General features: G+C 37.9%; 1 protein-coding gene across 5 annotated transcripts in view; it reads right to left on the bottom strand.

Moving 5' to 3' along the window:
• Positions 1–10,266, bottom strand: part of Cr2 (complement C3d receptor 2) — a 37,894-nt gene extending 27,628 nt beyond the window's left edge. For 3 of the 5 annotated variants that reach the window (XM_046452103.2, XM_046452104.2, XM_046452105.2), the window contains exons 1-4: positions 10,134–10,266; positions 2,272–2,451; positions 540–639; positions 45–130 (exon numbers count right to left, since the gene is read on the bottom strand). In XM_046452103.2, coding sequence (XP_046308059.1) covers positions 45–130; positions 540–639; positions 2,272–2,451; positions 10,134–10,191 — 424 coding nt within the window. In that variant the 5' untranslated portion in view covers positions 10,192–10,266. Of the gene's footprint in view, positions 1–44; positions 131–539; positions 640–2,271; positions 2,452–10,133 lie in introns of those variants that run through there. The other 2 variants (XM_046452106.2, XM_046452107.2) reach the window with 2 other exon arrangements.
• Between the last annotated feature and the right edge of the window lie 7,176 nt (positions 10,267–17,442).

The raw sequence follows: 17,442 nt of genomic DNA, 5'->3' as shown, positions 1-17,442 counted from the left end.
TAGAGAAATTATATAGGATGCCATAAAGAGATTGTTGTACTCACATTCACAAAAAGGCATGTCCTTATCCCAGATTACAGTATTGTCCAAGACAATACATGTAGCAGATGAGCCACCAATGAGTCGATATCTAAAGACAAGAGATGAGTGATCATCTCCCAGCTACCATTATATTTTAGAAAACTAGTTCTTTCTTTACTGAAAGAATGTAAAAAAAGGAAAAAAAAGAATATCATGTATGACAGGGAGTGGCAGTACACTAAGGATTTATAAAAAATTCAAGAATCTAAAACCAGATTAAATTGGACCTTCAAGTCTATAGCATTGGAGATTTAAGGTTAAAAACAGTGTATCCCCAATCTCTTTCTGTCTAGGGATGCTCTATTGGGTGATCCTGAAGACCTGTCTCTGGAGCAGGTCAAGATGACTCCTTTTTGCTTATGAACTTTAAAGGGGAGATCACAATGACTCTGGTCTATTTTGGAAGACTGATGGATTCTGGTTTGAACTACTAGTATCCATGTATCCTGCCAACTCACCCTTTATTACAAGAATATGTGATTGTTGACCCAAACTCGATACCCTCAGGGATAAGCACAGAGCCATGGAGGAGTTCTCTAGGACTCATACATGATTTACCTACAAGGGAAAACAAAATAAAAAAAAAAACAGGACTTGGGGTTGGGATTCAGAAGACAGGTTGTGTTCTATATTAAATCCCAACCTGACTGAATCTGCTGATGAGCCTACTTATATTTATTTTAAAAAATTGACATTGACAAGGGGCTGGGGTTGTGGCTCAGCGTCAGAGCTCTCACCTAGCAGGTGCAAGGCACTGGGTTCAATCCTCAGCACCACATAAAAGTAAATAAATAAAATAAAGGTATTGTGTCCAACTACAACTTAAAAAAAATAGACATGGGCAAAATGTGTTAACTCTCAAAGGATCAGTCCATTCTGGAGCACTATTTGTTTAACATAGATGATCTCTATTTATGAGCATGGATGCAAACTTTGTGGTCAATTATAACTTATAATCTTCAATTCCCCTTTTGAATGGCATCAAAATGCACCAGTTGATGGCATCATCTGCCTAATCTAGATTAAGAAACCCTCAGGGTCATCATTTCCTTTCTGTAATTCACCCTTTACTCCTTGATCTTTGTTCAATTAGTCAATAAATTTTGGCCGCTGGGTTGCAGAAATTTCTCTCCAAATTGACTATTTTGATCCTGTTGAAGTCTCTCATTGCATTATTGAGTTTCTAACTCTGGTCTCCCTTGGTCTCATATATCATCATATCACTGCATAATTCTCTAAAGTACAATTATGGCCAGGCCACTCCACACATTTAAAAACTTGCAATGGCTTAACATTTTATAGAAAAAAATGCATGAACTTTTATAGTTAAACACCAATCTACTTAACCAACTACATTCTTTACCAGGTACCCTATTCTCCACTCTCACTGATTTTTTTTCTTCTAAATGTATGTTCTTCCATATTTCTATGCTTCTGTGGTAACACAGTCAATCAGTGAGCTACATCCCTAGCCCTTTTTATTTTTTATTTGAGACAGGATCTTGCTAAGTTGCTTAGGGCCTCAATAAGTTGCTGAGGTTGGCTTTGAACTTGAGATTCTCCTGCCTCAGCCTCCCAAGCCACTGGGATTACAGTTATGCACCACCATGCTCGACTATGCTTCTGCATATGATAAAACATCCTTAGTCCAAAAGTCCTGGATTTCTCTATTTCCTGCAGATATCAGTTACTATTTATTTCTCTATAATATAGTACTTTACCTCTATAAATAAATGATACAGTACAATATATGTTTAAGAATCAGTCTTTACAACTAATGTAGGAATTCCTTAAAGGCAGAAGCTATTGAATTAATTTTTTTGTCTCTTCCAAACCCCACTGTCTAGTGTAGTTCTTCATATCTATTAGTTATTCAATTTCTCGAATTGAATGTGCTAAGAAGGGTGAAACTAACATTCCTTGCATACTAACTTTTAATGTCACTCTAATACAGTATAGAGATTATAGAACCTAGTCATGGAGAAAATAGGATTAATAGGCTTTGCGTGCAGTGGTGACTTAACCCCCACAATCAATACCCCTAAGGAAAAAAAGGAAACATGGAGATTCTAGGAGTACTCTTCACTGCATGACATACTAATTTACTGGTCTTTTGTCTGGAAAATAACAGGCTATTCCATACAGATGTGATGATAAACCCAAAGATTCCTCCATGACAGGATTACTCACGTTTACAGAACTGCTGAGCATCTGACCACTTGGAGGTCTCTAAGCAGGTGATAAAGAATGACTTCTTGGTATACCCAGGGAGACATCTGTATTCCCAAGATGTCCCAACAGCAAACTCAGACTGATCACTCTGAACATGAGGCTTAGCAAAATGATACCTTGGCAGGAACTTACACTGACCTAAAGACAGAGACCACAGGAATATCAAAACTAAGGGAGGCTGAACTTCTCTGCTTCTATCTTTTGCCCATTATCCTAACAACTTTGATCTCCATAAAGTAAGCTAAAACTGATGCAATATTGTCTAGAACAAAGAACACATAGCATTGTACTAGGCATAAATATACGGAGAAATAAGCTCAGAGGTTCAAAGAAATTTTAGGATAGATTTCAGAGGAAGAACTAGAGAAAAGAATTTTTTCATAAAAGTCCAGATACACTCTGAGGCTGTTCCATCTTCTTACATCCTTATAAATAAAAAACAGTGGGTTTTGTTGTTGTTTTTTTATTTGTTTCATGGTGAGGTTAGAGCCTGGGGAAAACAGGATACAGATGTTTTGAGTATTTTGCAAAGGGAGAGGTTGCTAATATTTTCCCAGCTTCATTGAGGTATAATTGATAGAAAAAAAACTCTTGGACATAATTAACGTATACCCTTTGGTAAGTTTGGAACATACACACACACACATGCACACACACACACACACACACACCCCAAAACAAACAAACAAAAAACACAGCCCTAGTTTTTCTAAGTAAAAACTAAAACCTTATAAGTAAAAAAAAAAATCTTACAAATAAAACATTGGGGAGTAGCATAGGAAACTCAAGAACATCAGAGATTTTGTAAAGGCACATGTATGATCCTTTAAAATTACTTTAAAGATGTAAATAGGGGCTAAGGCTGTGGCTCAGCAGTAGAGCGCTTGCCTAGCACGTGTGAGGTGCTGGGTTCGATCCTCGGCACCACATAAAAATAAATAAATAAAATTAAGGCATTATTAATTATTTAGTCCAACTACAACTAAAAAAATGTAAATAATTATTTAAATCATTAAACCTTTTGGGTCTAGAGAAAAAAATGTGTTTATTATTCTTCATTATTTTATTTTATCAATCTGATAAGAGTAATATAACCCTCCAGAGTGCTTAATAAATACTTTTTGTTGGGTACTAAAGAAAAGGAAGTCGTTGGGGCTGGAGTTGTGGCTCAATGGTAGAGCACTTGTCTAGCATGTGTAAGGCACTGGGTTTGATTCTCAGCAATACATATAAAGAAATAAACAAAATAATGGTCCATCTATATCTAAAAATATATTTAAAAAAAAAAGAAAAAGAAGTAGTCATTAAGATTTTTTCCCCCATGATTTAAAATAATGGTGATGGTGGTGGTGGTGATGATGATAATGAGATATATGCTGTCATAGGAGATGAATAAAAAAACATAACAACCATACACTTGAGGATATCCTTAGAAAAGTCTTTTTCCTACATATGAGAAAGAGCTCAAGTTTCAACTCCCAAAATTTATATGCAGAGAACAAGAAGTTAATGCTTATTTCAGATCAGATGGTAATTCAGGCAAAAAGTGCCCAGCTCTGAGGCCCTCCCAGAAAAGAAATGTATTTGAACATCAACTTTATAAATATTTTTTCAAACAATTCTGAGACAGTTCAGGTGAAAGTCAAAAGATAAATATGGTTAACCCACAGGCGTTCACAGAGCTCCCAGAGTTGCAGCCAGACCCACCCTTTCTGTGGCTCCATATTTTTATTAGAGGATCTAAGAATGGCCATCACTACTGGGACCCAGATATCACTGTAGGTCCCCTTCTATTTATTTTCTCAACTCCTTCAGTTTCTTCCATCAATACCTACAAATGCTCTCAGATGCATACTTTGTAAAACAGCAAGAATTATAGGGAAAATGAGGGTTTGAGCTCATGAAGACACACTTCATGACTTGACACTATTCATACCTGTGATTCTAATCAAGAGGTTTAACCTCTAGTTACCAGATGCATGTAAGGATAATACCAAATTATTTTTCACAGGCTAAAAAATCAATTTAAACCCACAAGATTTCATCAACAGCAATGATACAGACTAAGAGTGAACTTGAAATTTCAAAAATAAAGGGTGCTCTATAAAGCATACTGTAGTATGACTTTCTACTAGGAAAGGAGACAAGAATCACATTTTCTGGATGAAGACTAATGGAAAAGTCTCATCCTTAATAAGGAGACTTGGAAACTCTCTCTGGGCACATTGATTCTCTTTAATAATGAAATTGCCAAAATCCCAGGTCATAAGACAGAACTTCCAGAAACCAGTGTCTTTTCAATCAGGAAAGGAAAGGTTGGTCCATGAACCATTAAGTAATATGAATGTTCTTGAGGGTTGCTGTACCCTCTTCACAATTGGGAGTGAAGATTAGAGTACATAGTGACTGCATCTAAAAGAAGAAACAGTGACAAGACATTTGCACACACACTATCCCCAAATCATGTTAAAAACTAGGCAAAGCACAATCACACACACACACACACAAAATTTTTAATGTTTTCTCTGATAAGCAGATGCTGATCCATAGTGGGGCCAGTGGATTGGGAAGAATGAAGCAACTTTGGTTTGTGTAGAGGAGAGTCAGGGGAGGGATGGGGTTGTGGGAATGGGAAGGACGGTAGAAAGAGACAGACATGATTACCCTATATACATGTATGATTACACTAGTGGAGTGACTCTGAACCATGTACAGCCAGAGGAATGAGAAGTTGTACTCCATTTATGAATTACATGTCAACATGCATTTTACTGTAAAATTAATTAATTTTAAAAAACTAGGCAAAGTGGTTTCTGGAGAAGAGGCATACATTTAACTTAGAAATCCATTTGGAAAAAATGAAGGATATGTATGTAGGATAACAAAATTATCTGAAATATTAGTCAGAAAGCAGGTAGGAAGGGAAACTATCATTGAGAATGAAAATTATGATCAAATACAGTAATACTGGGTTTTCCTGGCATTTGATGAGTATTTTTTGAATGACCGTTATGCGTATTAACTAAGGTATGCTCCCAAGTAAAGGAAATTCATCAGTGAACTTGAGATGATGTTCCCACTCTCATAGAATTTATATTCCAATAGAAGGAAACAGATCATAAATAAATACCAGAAAATAAATAAGATGATGCTGTGAAGAAATAGAGTAACATATTGAAATGTAATGCACCTGAAGCAGAAAGGGTCAGGGTGGCATATAACATCTGTTGCATGTTGGTAAAGGGAGGACTGCAAAGAGGAGAGACTCTGAGTTGTGGCTGAAGGATCAGAAGAAGCCAGCCAACCAAAGCACTGGGTAGAAGCATTTCCAGCAGAGGCCTAATATTAGGAATGATTTTGTATGCTACAGGACTCCACAGAAGGCAAATGTGGCTGGAATGTAGTATCAAAGCAGGGTAGTACAGGTAAGTTAGTGAGGTCAGCAGGAGTGATCTCATATGGCTTTTCGGGCTGCAGGCAGATGTTTAAATGTTATCCTGAATAGAAGTCATTGGCAAGATCATGCAGAAGAGTTGCATGACCTCATTTACTCTTTTAAAAGAATATACTGGCAATTGAGCGGAAAATTGATTTTTAGAAGGAGGGCAAAAAATGAGGCTTGGTCTAAAGAGAGAGAGAATGAGAAGTGCATGGATTTGAAATATATTTTAGAAGTATAATTAGCAAAGACTTGCTGTTGGATTAGATGTGGAACTAAAGGAATGGGGGATTCAGTAATGACTTCTAGGCTTTTGGCTTGAGCTACCTGATGGATGGAATTACCATGCACTTAGATAGGAAAGCCTAGAAAAGGAGCAGATCGTGTGTGTGTGAGTGTGTGTACACACAAGTGTGCAAGCCCGCATGTGCATGAGCATGCTGTGGGGTGCATGTATGTGCAGAATCAGTTCCATTTCAGCTGCGGCATATTTAACACAGCAGGCATCCAAATGAAGATACCAAGTAAGCAGCTGGATGTAGAAATTTGCAACTGAAGTCAGGAATACGATAATAAACATCAGTTATCAATTTATAAAGAGTTTTAAGGCAATGAGTCTAGATGAGATCTCTCAGGAAAAAGATAGAGAAAAAGACAGACAAGGCCCCAAAACCCTCGAATATTTAGAGATAGGGCCAAGGAGACTGAAAGTAAACAGACAGTTATGGAAAAAACAGAGCAGAATCTTGTTTTGGAAGATGAGAATAAAACTGTTTCAAGAAGGAGGAAGTAGTAAGTTTTTGCTGAAAGACTGAGAAAGATAGCATAGAAAATGACCTTTGGTTTTGTCAGCATGAAGGTTAGTAGTGACCTTGCCAAAAGTAGCTTGAGGAGAGAGATGGGGTGGGTGAAGGTGCTCAAGAGGAACGAGCAAGTGGCCAAGGAGAAATTTGCTGAGAAGGATGAGAAATTTGCAGAGAATTGGAGTTCCACTGAGTGATGAGAAGCCCCTCCCACCCACAAAGGAGGTCTCAAGAGTGGAACAAATGGAAGATGCAAGAGAGGACAGCTTGGAAAGGTAAGAGGGAATGGAATGTGACCGTGAACACGGGAAGAGAAGTCAACTTCTTCAGGGGAAAGAATATTTCCATTGTCATAGGTGTGTGAACCCCTAATCATGTGCTGTGATAGAAATTATGTCAGGTAATAGGAAGAATAAAGACCGTGCTGTCGTGGAACTTGTTTCCAGTGAGGGAAGAAGCAATGAAGAGATAAATAAACAAGAAACTTTCAGAAGGTGACTGGTGATCTGTAGAAAAGAAGACAGGGTTATGGATGAGAGAGTAGCCTGGGTTACTTCTGATGACAGTCGGACGACAGGGAGAGTGAACTGAGACTTGACTGTGGAGAAGATCTGGCAAGGTAGGATGAACGTTGCAGCAGAGAACACCTGTGCAAAGGCTTGACAAAGTGCCTGTGACCAAGGGACAGGGAGGGGGAAGGTAGTGTGGCTGGAGCAGAGAGAGTGAGGGGGAAATGGAGAATTTCCAAGAGGAGCTGATGCCTTCTAGTCAAGGACAAGGGGCAGGGATTTTATTCTGGATGATAGGAAGCCTTAATCAGAGGAGAGCAGAATCATCCCCAATGGGGGTAGCTATGTACATCAGCTGCTGGGGAAAAGAGGGACTCCCTATTTCACAACTTTGTTTTCTTAGCACAGAATGAGCTCAGGTTGCCAGTGGGTGAAGGCCTGAGTGAAGTCTAAGAGTGCAAGAAATTTGATCCATTTATGTGAAGGATCAAAAGGAAAAGGTGAGAAAACATCTTAAGAGGAAAATTTGCTTTCTATTGACTTAAAGCAGTGTGCCATATAGACCTCTGCTTCAGAATCTTCCAAACTGCTTGTTAAGCCTCAGCTTTCTGGATCATACATACTCTAAACCCATGAGGGAGAAGGGGGCCTGCAGAGTGGGAGGTGGCATCTGTTGGGTGCAGAGCAGGCTGAACTGTGTTGTCTGCAGGGCAGACTGAACAGATGTTGGCTGCAAGATAGCCCACGCACTCAAAACCCCCTCTATCTGGTCTTTTATCACCTGTTTGCCTCAAGTCTGAACATTCAACCCTGCTCAAGGCTGAACACTTAACCCCCCCTTGGGCCAACAAAGCAGCTTGCAGACCCAGAGGCCCCATTAGATTTGGGCTATAAAAACTCCCTCCTGCCAGGCCCCCCTCTCTCTTGCTCTCTCTCTCTTGCTCTCTCTCTCTCTTGCTCCCTCTCTCTTGCTATCTCTCTTGCTTTCTCTGTCTCTCTCCTGTGTGCGCTTCCCCTCTCTCTCTCTCTCTCGCTCTCTCTCTCTTTCTTTTCTGTTTGTTGCACTGCTGCAATAAAGATCTTTTGGTTGCTCTGAGTGTTGTGGTCACTTTCCTTTCAGCATCTACATATTAAAAAGGTACGTCAAGACTTTCTTTTTAAAATTGATTTTTATTGTTGCATTATAATTATAAAGGGTTTCTTAAGGACACATAAGTGAAGGAAACTGGTCAAGAGCCAAGAAATGATCTAAGGAGAATGCACAGTAGTAGTAAAAGTCAGAAGGGGGAGTGGTCAACCCATGAGCAGTGGGATGACAGGTGGACAAGAGGATGAGCAGCACAGGGAGCAAGGAGGTGAATCCAATCAGAAAGAGCTTGACTGGGTGAGTAGCTTTTTCCTCCACAGGTAGTGGGAATCCATTTAGACTTTTGAGCAAGGGAGTGGAATAATGAAAACATTATATATGTATATTATATGTATGCATGAATATATATATATATATATATATATATATATATATACACATATATATTTGGTTTTCATGATTTAAAAGGTTAAAGAGGCAGGAGGCAAAGTAATCTATAAGAGAGGAAGGCATTGGACAGGCAATTAGATGCTTAGGATTAGACTATTGGAATGAGAATGATAAAAAGACAAATTATAGGACTATGTGAGCTTTTAGAGTAAACAGAAAGGCAGATCTTGTTTTTTTCCATGTGTGTGGAGTTAAGGGACCCAGGCCATGATCCTGCTCTGGTACAGAATGTGTACCTGTAGGGAATAGTGAGTTAACTAGGCTGGTGACGAATTTATTTTTCAATTGTTAAAATCTTCTCTGAAATTTTAGAAACTGTAATGGAGTGCTGGTAAGAAGTAAGGTTGGGTGCTGTACCATATGCAGGTGTCAGAGAAAGTTGTGGATGTGCATTTGTTCAAAGGATTTACTAGGTAGAAAAGGAAAGAGGGATAAAGGCAATGAAATATTCAAAGAAAATAATCCAAGGAATATTCAACTAAGGACCAGGAGACAGTTCAATGTCCAAAAAGCAAATAGATGTAATGGAACTAATAAATTCAATAGCTCAAACTCCTTAAACTGGGAATGGCCATTTAAGCGCTGGCTCCTTGAAAACAGATCCAGGCAGCGCTTATTACTGACTTAGTAGTAACCACAGACATCTACCCTTCATTTGCTTATTTTCATCAGGAAACTCAGTGAGATGAAATGGTAGGGCATCCTAATGCTGACTTCATCTCATATAGAAACTGAGGGTGGGGGAACACCAAATAACTTGCCAAAAGTCAACCAGTTATTGAAATCTTCATACAGTAAACGTCTTAAAAAAACTAAGAATTCATTGTCCATGGGAGATAATTACAAAGACTCACAGTAGCCAAGAGACTCTAATCAAAACACATTATAATACTTTAAAATCAAGCCAATCTGGGAGGGAAAAAAAGTTATGATATTGAATGAGACTTTCTTAAAGCTTACACTCTCACAGAAGGTCAAAAACACTGAAGAAAACTAAAGTTTTAATTCATGCCTCAACTTTTTGAAACGACTCGAGATGTTTACCAAAGTCATATCAAAGTTAGAAACATCTGAAACCACAGTCGGGAACCAGAGGTGTTTCTTATTTAGGTCAAGGGACCGAGGCTCTGCTACTGCTCCTGGGCAGGAGCATAGTTGTGTATACAGAAACACGTGCGCACAGCCTGAGTAGGTTTTAGGCGCTCGCAGACCTCCCGCCGGCGGAGAGCTAGAAGCACTGCCTAGTCCCAGGGTAGGAAAGATCTTCTTTGCCACCAGCCACACCAGGTATATCCAATGGCTTCCCTCTGTGACTCAACCTCCAATTCTGGGTGTTCTGACTTCCCAGAAGAGGGACTGGGGACAATCAGGACCCCCCGGAGATTGGGGAGGAAGGTTCCCAAAGCCAGTGGGGCAGTCGTCTGTCACTGTCCCCGTCTTCCCGCTTTTGGCTCCATGCTTTGCATAGGGGCACTGAAGCCTTCCCTGTCCCAGACGCATCCCTACCTCCGCGCTCCCCCCTCCCAGCTCACCGAGAACCCCTGGTGCGAAGAGAGCCAAGAAAACCCAGAGCGAGCCCGTGGCGCCCATGCCACGGCGGCAGCCCCAGCGACGGGATGCGTTCCGGACCCGCGAGCCTCTGGCAGCTGCGGGAGGGCAGGGCTGGGCAGCAGACAGCTGTGAGCACTGGGAGGCGGGTCCTTATATAGTGTCTGGCACCTCGTGCGAGGTTTGCACGCTCACCTGCAGGTGGCCCGGGGGCGGAAGGCAGCGCATGAGGGTGGGGTGAAAGAGGCGCGGAGGGGTGGCCCTGGCTGGCGGTGGGCGGGCACAAGAGGACTGAGCTCAGAATCTCCCCTCAGTGCAACTTTTTCTGGGGCTGTGCAACTCAGCACATTATTTTCTCTTTCTAGAACTGAAACATTTCGCAAAATAGTACTCAAACTAAAATGTTCAAAGTTCGGATGTTATGCTCGTCTATCCTATTATATTATTATTATTATTATTATTAAATTCTGGTTGGACTCACTAAGTTCATTTAAAATTACTGAATTCAACCCTCAGTTTGAAAACCAACCAACCAACCAACCAACAGCAACAACAAACCAGTTTGAGTTTACTTAGGCAATTTAGGAACGGCTGCCACCTCTGCTATTAAGTTCTTTTTACTTTGAAGTTATTTCTACAGAAAAGTTTCACAAATAGTTCAAAGAATCCTTATGTAGCATTTAGTCAGATCCTTTGTTAACGTTTTACTATATTTTGTATACCATTCTCTCTGTAAAGATGTGTAGACCGCATATGTATGATTATATACTTACATAGTTATTACTTTGGAATCTATTGAGTAAAATTTACAGTCATTTATATCCCTCCTCTAAATACATCAATGTGTATTTCCTAAAACTAAGTACTCTCCCCCCTTATCTATAGTAGTGACCAACAACAAGAAATTAACATTGACACAGTCTATTCTATAATCTACTGATTGCATTCAAATTCTGACAACCATCTCAATTATCTTTGTTATAGCAAAACGTCAGTAAAACAAAAACTTTTTTTTTTCCTGGTCCAGTATCATTCCAGGATAATAGCTTGCATTTGATCATCATGATTTTCTTCCATCTTTTTATCCTTAAGAGTCTTCAGTCTAACCAGGACCTGGGGTTGCATGCCTATAAGTAATCTCAGTGACTCGGGAGACTGAGGCAGGAGAATGGAGAGTTTAAAGCCAGCCTCACCAAAAGTGAGGTGCTAGGCAACTCAGTGAGACCCTGTCTTTAAATAAAATACAAAATAGGGCTGGGGATGTGGCTCAGTGGTTGAGTGCCCCTGAGTTCAATCCCTGGTACTGCCCCCTAACCCTCAATAAAAAAGAGTCCTCAGTCTATTTCTCTTTCATGATCTTGACATCTTTGAAGAGTATGTAGTATTTTTGTAGAATGGAATTTTAAATTAGATGTCTAATGTATAGTAACAAATTACTCTAAATTTAGTGGCTTAAAGCCAGATGAAACACTTGCTATCTTCCAGTTTCTGTGGTCAGGAATTTGAGAGCAGCTTAGTTAGGCTTGGAGTCTCTTGAGGTTGCAGTCATCAACTGGAACAACAGCCATCTGAAGGGCTGGCTGAGACAGGATGACCCACATGGAATATGACTCACTCACAGGGCCCTTGGCTGGAGGCCTCATTTCTTCACCATGTGGACCTTGCTGTTGGATTGCACAAGTGCTGAGTGTTCTAAAGACATGGCAGCTAGTTCCTCCTAGATCAAGAAAGGCAGAAGCCACAGTTTCTTTTATGACCTATCCTCAAAAGTCACAGAATATCCTAATGATTATACATATCAGCCCTATTTAGTGTGGGAGGACACTATAATAGGAGGCTGGATCATTGGGTACCATCCTGGATGCTGGTTGCATTCCTCAGTTTATGTTTGTATCTCATTTCTTCATAATTGGATAATGCATATTTAGCCTGAATACCAGAGAAGGGATGCTGTGCCCTCATCAGGAGGCACATGTTATCTATTGGTCCTGTTACTAGTGGTAGTAACTTTGATCACTTAGTTAGGGTGGTATCTGCCACATTTCTCCTGTGTCAAGGTCCTATTTGTCCCTTTGCAACTAATAAGTATTTTTAGGATTGTACTTTAAACTATACTTCATTTTTTCACCAACTTAAAATCCATTAATGATTCTTTCCTGAATCATATGGTCACCAACTGGTATTTATAAATCAGGCTTTACTTCTATATTCATTAGTTGGCATTATACTGAAAATAAAAGCTTTCTCTTCCTTGTATATTTATTAATTTACATATATATATATCACTATGGACAGTGTCAATAGGAATGTTATCTATTTATTCAATTGGTCATAATCTATTGCTACCACTATTTTTTAAGTATTTGTTTTTCAGTTGTAGGACACAATAACCTTTATTTTATTTTTATGTGATGTTGAGGATCGAACCCAGTGCTTCATGCTTGCTAGGCATGCACTCTACCGCTGAGCCACAACCGCAGCCCCACTACCACTATTTTGATGTTCAATTTGTCCCTAATTTAGCCAGTAGGAACCATCAGAGTAGTCCTTGTGTCATTTTTACCTGTTCTTATGATTATTCTATTACTTTATTATTTTTTGGAAAAACAAGATGCCCCAGATTCATCTTGTATCTTTCCAGATCTGGTACTGACACTTGCCATTTCCCTGAGGAAGGATAGTCCTTTTGGGTAGAGAATATATTCCATTTTAGTTTTTAACTTGTCTTTTTGAATTTTTTACATAGGAGAAACATTAAGATGGTTCCAAATGTCTGAATTTTATATAAAGATGTAATCAGAGAAGTATTACTTCTCCCGTTATGTCTATTCCCACTCACTCACTATAGGTATTTTTTAAAAATAGTTTCTTATTTATCTGTCTTTGTTTTTACCCAAATAAGCACTTACACATCTCCCTTATTATTTCTCTTTTATGGCATAAAAAAACCATGCTATAAATAATCTTTCCACTTTGCTTTTTTTTATCTGATAAACGTGCTTGAATCCATTTCACATATATCTTTTTTATTGTACGGTTATACCACAAGTTTATTCAAACATTTCCCTAGTATAGACAGGTACTTTCTAATGCCCTAAAGAATAATCTTGTGCATATTTATTTATTTATTTTTTATTGGTTGTTCAAAACATTACAAAGCTCTTGACATATCATATTTCATACATTTGATTCAAGTGGGTTTTGAACTCCCAATTTTACCCCAAATACAGATTGCAGAATCACGTCGGTTACACATCTACATTTTTACATAATGCCCTATTAGTAACTGTTGTATTCTGCTACCTTTCCTATCCTCTACTATCTCCCCTCCCCTCCCCTCCCATCTTCTCTCTCTACCCCATCTACTGTAATTCATTTCTCTCCTTGTTTATTTTCCCATTCCCCTCACAACCTCTTATATGTAATTTTGTATAACAATGAGGATCTCCCTCCATTACCATGCAATTTCCCTTTTCTCTCCCTTTCCCTCCCACCTCATGTATCTGTTTAATGTTAATCTTTTCTTCCTGCTCTTCCTCCCTGCTTTGTTCTTAGTTGCTCTCATTATATCAAAGAAGACATTTGGTATTTGTTTTTTAGGGATTGGCTAGCTTCACTAAGCATAATCTGCTCTAGTGCCATCCATTTCCCTGCAAATTCCATGATTTTGTCATTTTTCAGTGTTATATGCATATTTATTTTTTTTATTGGTGAGAGTCTATATCCAGCTCAAATTCCTAAAAATGAGATTACTTGGTCAAATGGTAAATGTATACGTAGTTGTTATGGTTTGATTGAGGTGTGCTCCTCTCACTAAAGCTCATGTAACAATGCAGTAATATTCAGAGGTGAAATATTAGATTATGAGATCTGTACTCTAATCAGTGGATAAATCTTGATGGATTCATAATTTGAAGGAATTACTGTATTAGGTGGGGCTATAGGCTGTGGGGCCTGACTAGAGGAGGTGGGAATGCCCTTGGGGATTATGTCTTGTTCCCCTGGCTTCTCTTTTTCTCTCTCTGCTTCCCAACCCCCATGAACTAAAGAGAATAGCTTTCCTTCATTATGCCCTTCTGTCATGATGCTTGGCTTTACCAAGACCCAGAGCAATGGAACTGGCCGACCATGGATTTAACCTCTGAAACCATGAGCCCAAAAGAATCTTTTCCTCTTCTAAGGTTTTTTTCTTTTTAGACAATGTTAAATTCCATTAATAAAGAATGAATGAGCATGCCTGGTTCCCCAGTCTCACTAATCTAATGTGTAGATTAATTTTAACAAATCTAATAAGTGAGAGGTTGTATCTCAGTGTAGTTAAATCAGCATTTCTCTTATTGTGTGTGAGCAAGCTTGAACGTGCCTTCATGGGTTGAATAGCTGATTTTATTTTTATTATTTTCTGGATTCTCTGTTCATAATTTGCTTCATTTTTCTGTCATTTATAAGACACGTTTAAAGAATTCTTTGTGTATGTTAGGATTATTAGTCTTTTATCTGTGATGTATTTTGAAGGTATTTTCTCCCACTTTGTCAGTTGTCTTTTGGCTTTATTTATGACATTATTTTGCTTCATGAAGATTTTTTTATTTTTCTATAGTCAAGTTGATCAATTGCACCTGGATTAAGAGCATAATTAGGAAGGTTTTATCTATACCTATATTAGATAATAATTTATCCATGTTTTTTTCTTGTACTTCTGTTGTTTCATTTATTTTACAGTTAGATTTATGACACATTTGTTGTTTATTCTTGTGCTTCTTTCTGGATTTCCCAAATATATTCTTTTGCAAATCAACACTTCTCACTTACACCAAGACTCAAATCCTCTGTAGTTAAGTGTGCTGAATGTTTAGTATCTTACTGTAATCTCATTTAAACCTTTGTCAGAAAAACAAATTCACTCTTGTCTACCCTGAGCCCTGCAATAATTTCCTATCTTATTCACAGTAAAAATCAATGTCTTGATACAGACTTGTTTAGTCGAGCATGATCTACTTTTCTTCAACTGCTTTGAGTTCATCTTGTATTTCTTTCCCCTCCTCTGGCCACATGGCTCCTGATGTCTTTGGCTCTCAGAGGGTTTGTTTGCTTTGCCCAGAAAGTTCTTCTGAATCCCCAGGGGTCTGATGCTGCCTCATTTCTTTCCAGATATCACTCAAAGACACCTTCTCAGTGAATCTTTCCTATTTTTTTCTTGTATTTCATATCCCCTTCATTGATCTAATTTTCTTCCTCTAGGGCTTAGCTTGATGGAACATATTATGTTTTCCATTGATTTTACGTTTGTATGGTGATGCCCGAGGAGGCTCTGTGTAAAGGTACGGGGCCTATAACATAAGACTTGCAGGAGCAAAACTTTTTGCCTTTCTGGTTGTTTTTCTATTTTCAAACCCTCTGGTTCCAAGAATGTTACCTGGCACATGGTAAATGCTCAAAAGAATTTTTTAAATGAATAAACACACAAATTTCTTGGGGATAATGAGGATTCTTCACAAAGTTATAATCTTGTATTATCCTTAAGACATTGGATATGCATTTAAAAATTTTGTGGTTATTTATAATAAACAAAATCCATAATACACATGAATTAGTGGTAATGGGGTAAATTTAAAAAAAATCCTAAATAGAACTGAAATTGGGGCAGCAATATATATAGGTGGACTCCAAAAGAAGTTGCCCTGTGTTAAATATAAATTTCTAATGCAAGAGGGAGACTAAGCTGTGTGTGTTGTGTGTCAGGATTTTCACAAGGGAAGTGATTTAACCTAAAAGTCTTGAATTAAATTGGGTATCCTGGAAAGGGCAATTGGGGTCCTCTGGCTTCTGACTGAATGAAACATTCCTCCTCAAAGAAGCATCCTTGGAGGCTGAAAGATTTCTCACAGATTAAAATCAATCACAAAGATAAGTTTACAATCCAAGCATTTTGTAAAAGTTAATAGATTAAAAAAACCCCTCTTAATAAAATATAAATAGAAAGAAGCTCCCTTAACCAGATAAAAGAATTTGCAGAAAGCCTACAGCAAATATTCTTTAGGGTGAAATGTTAAAATCATTTTATTTTCAGTTGCTTTTACCTTAAATCTGAAGATGATGAAATGTGTACTAAGAATGCACAGTAGAAATAAATCTATCAATATATGTAAAAAACTTTTATCAAGAAAAATAAAATGTTATTCAGAGAACTGAAATATGACCCACATAAATGGGTAAACACAGTTATGAATGGGAAGACTTGACAATATAATATATCATCTATCCACAAGTTGCTCCATATAGAAAATACAATTTTAGTTAAGATTTAACATTTTTCAAGGAACCAGACAATGTTTTTTAAAATATGTAGAGAAGAGCAAAAGGACAAGAAAGAAGTGATATTTGTTCTATTAGGTATCCAGACTTACTATAAATTCTTAATATTTAGTATAGTGAGGCGTTGGTGAGTAGATAAGCAAATGGATTAATGAGAAAGAGAAAAAATGTCTCATACATAGAAACTAGAACAAAAATGACACCAAGTTCATTGGTGAAAGATGAGACGATTTAATAAGTACTTTGGACATAATTAGTTACATGTGATGAGATAATGAAATTGGATCTTAACCTTACACACACTAAATCTAATGCCAATAAATAAAGTCTTAAATGACCTTAAGACATTTAGGGAAAAAAATACAAGACAATACAGTATCTTTATAAATTCAGGATAAGGTAGTGCTTCTTGTCATAGACATAAAAATGCTAACAATAGAAGGAAAATGATGAATTCAACTGCATTATGATTAAGAGCTTCATTAATTAAAAGATACTTTCAAATGTGTAAAACCATATCAACTAAGGCATGTGCAACATATCTAACCCAAAAGGAGATTATTATGTAGAACATAAAAAATTCCTAGATAACAATCAAAAAAACAATAAGTGAGCAAAAGAACAGAAATCTATGTTCAGTAATAGTAATTGGACAAATGACTCCATTGAAAACAACTCCAAATGCCTCATCTACATGTCCCATAAATAAGGAAATAATTAAAATGTATAAGTGAAATTATTTGGGCAAAACAAAAGAAAGGGGAGAGCTGATAGGGCATTTTGAGAATGTGGAGGATTTGAAATCTCATAGATACAGAGCCCACTGGAAACAGAAGTCAAGGCTCATCAGTATAACTAGAATAAAATAATCATATAATAAAAAGCATTGGTGAGGAGGTGGGGAAATCAGAATTCTGGAGGTGGGAAAGTAAAATTGTGTAAGTACTTCAGAAAACAATCATGAAACCCAGCTACTCC

This window comes from Marmota monax, unplaced genomic scaffold (assembly GCF_021218885.2).
Source record: "Marmota monax isolate L192 unplaced genomic scaffold, Marmota_monax_Labrador192_F-V1.1 WCK01_AAM20220418_F8-fsc00105, whole genome shotgun sequence".
Classification (NCBI taxonomy): domain Eukaryota; kingdom Metazoa; phylum Chordata; class Mammalia; order Rodentia; family Sciuridae; genus Marmota; species Marmota monax.
The sequence above is the reverse complement of the archived record's forward strand: the minus strand, read 5'-3'. Positions and strand labels throughout refer to the sequence as shown.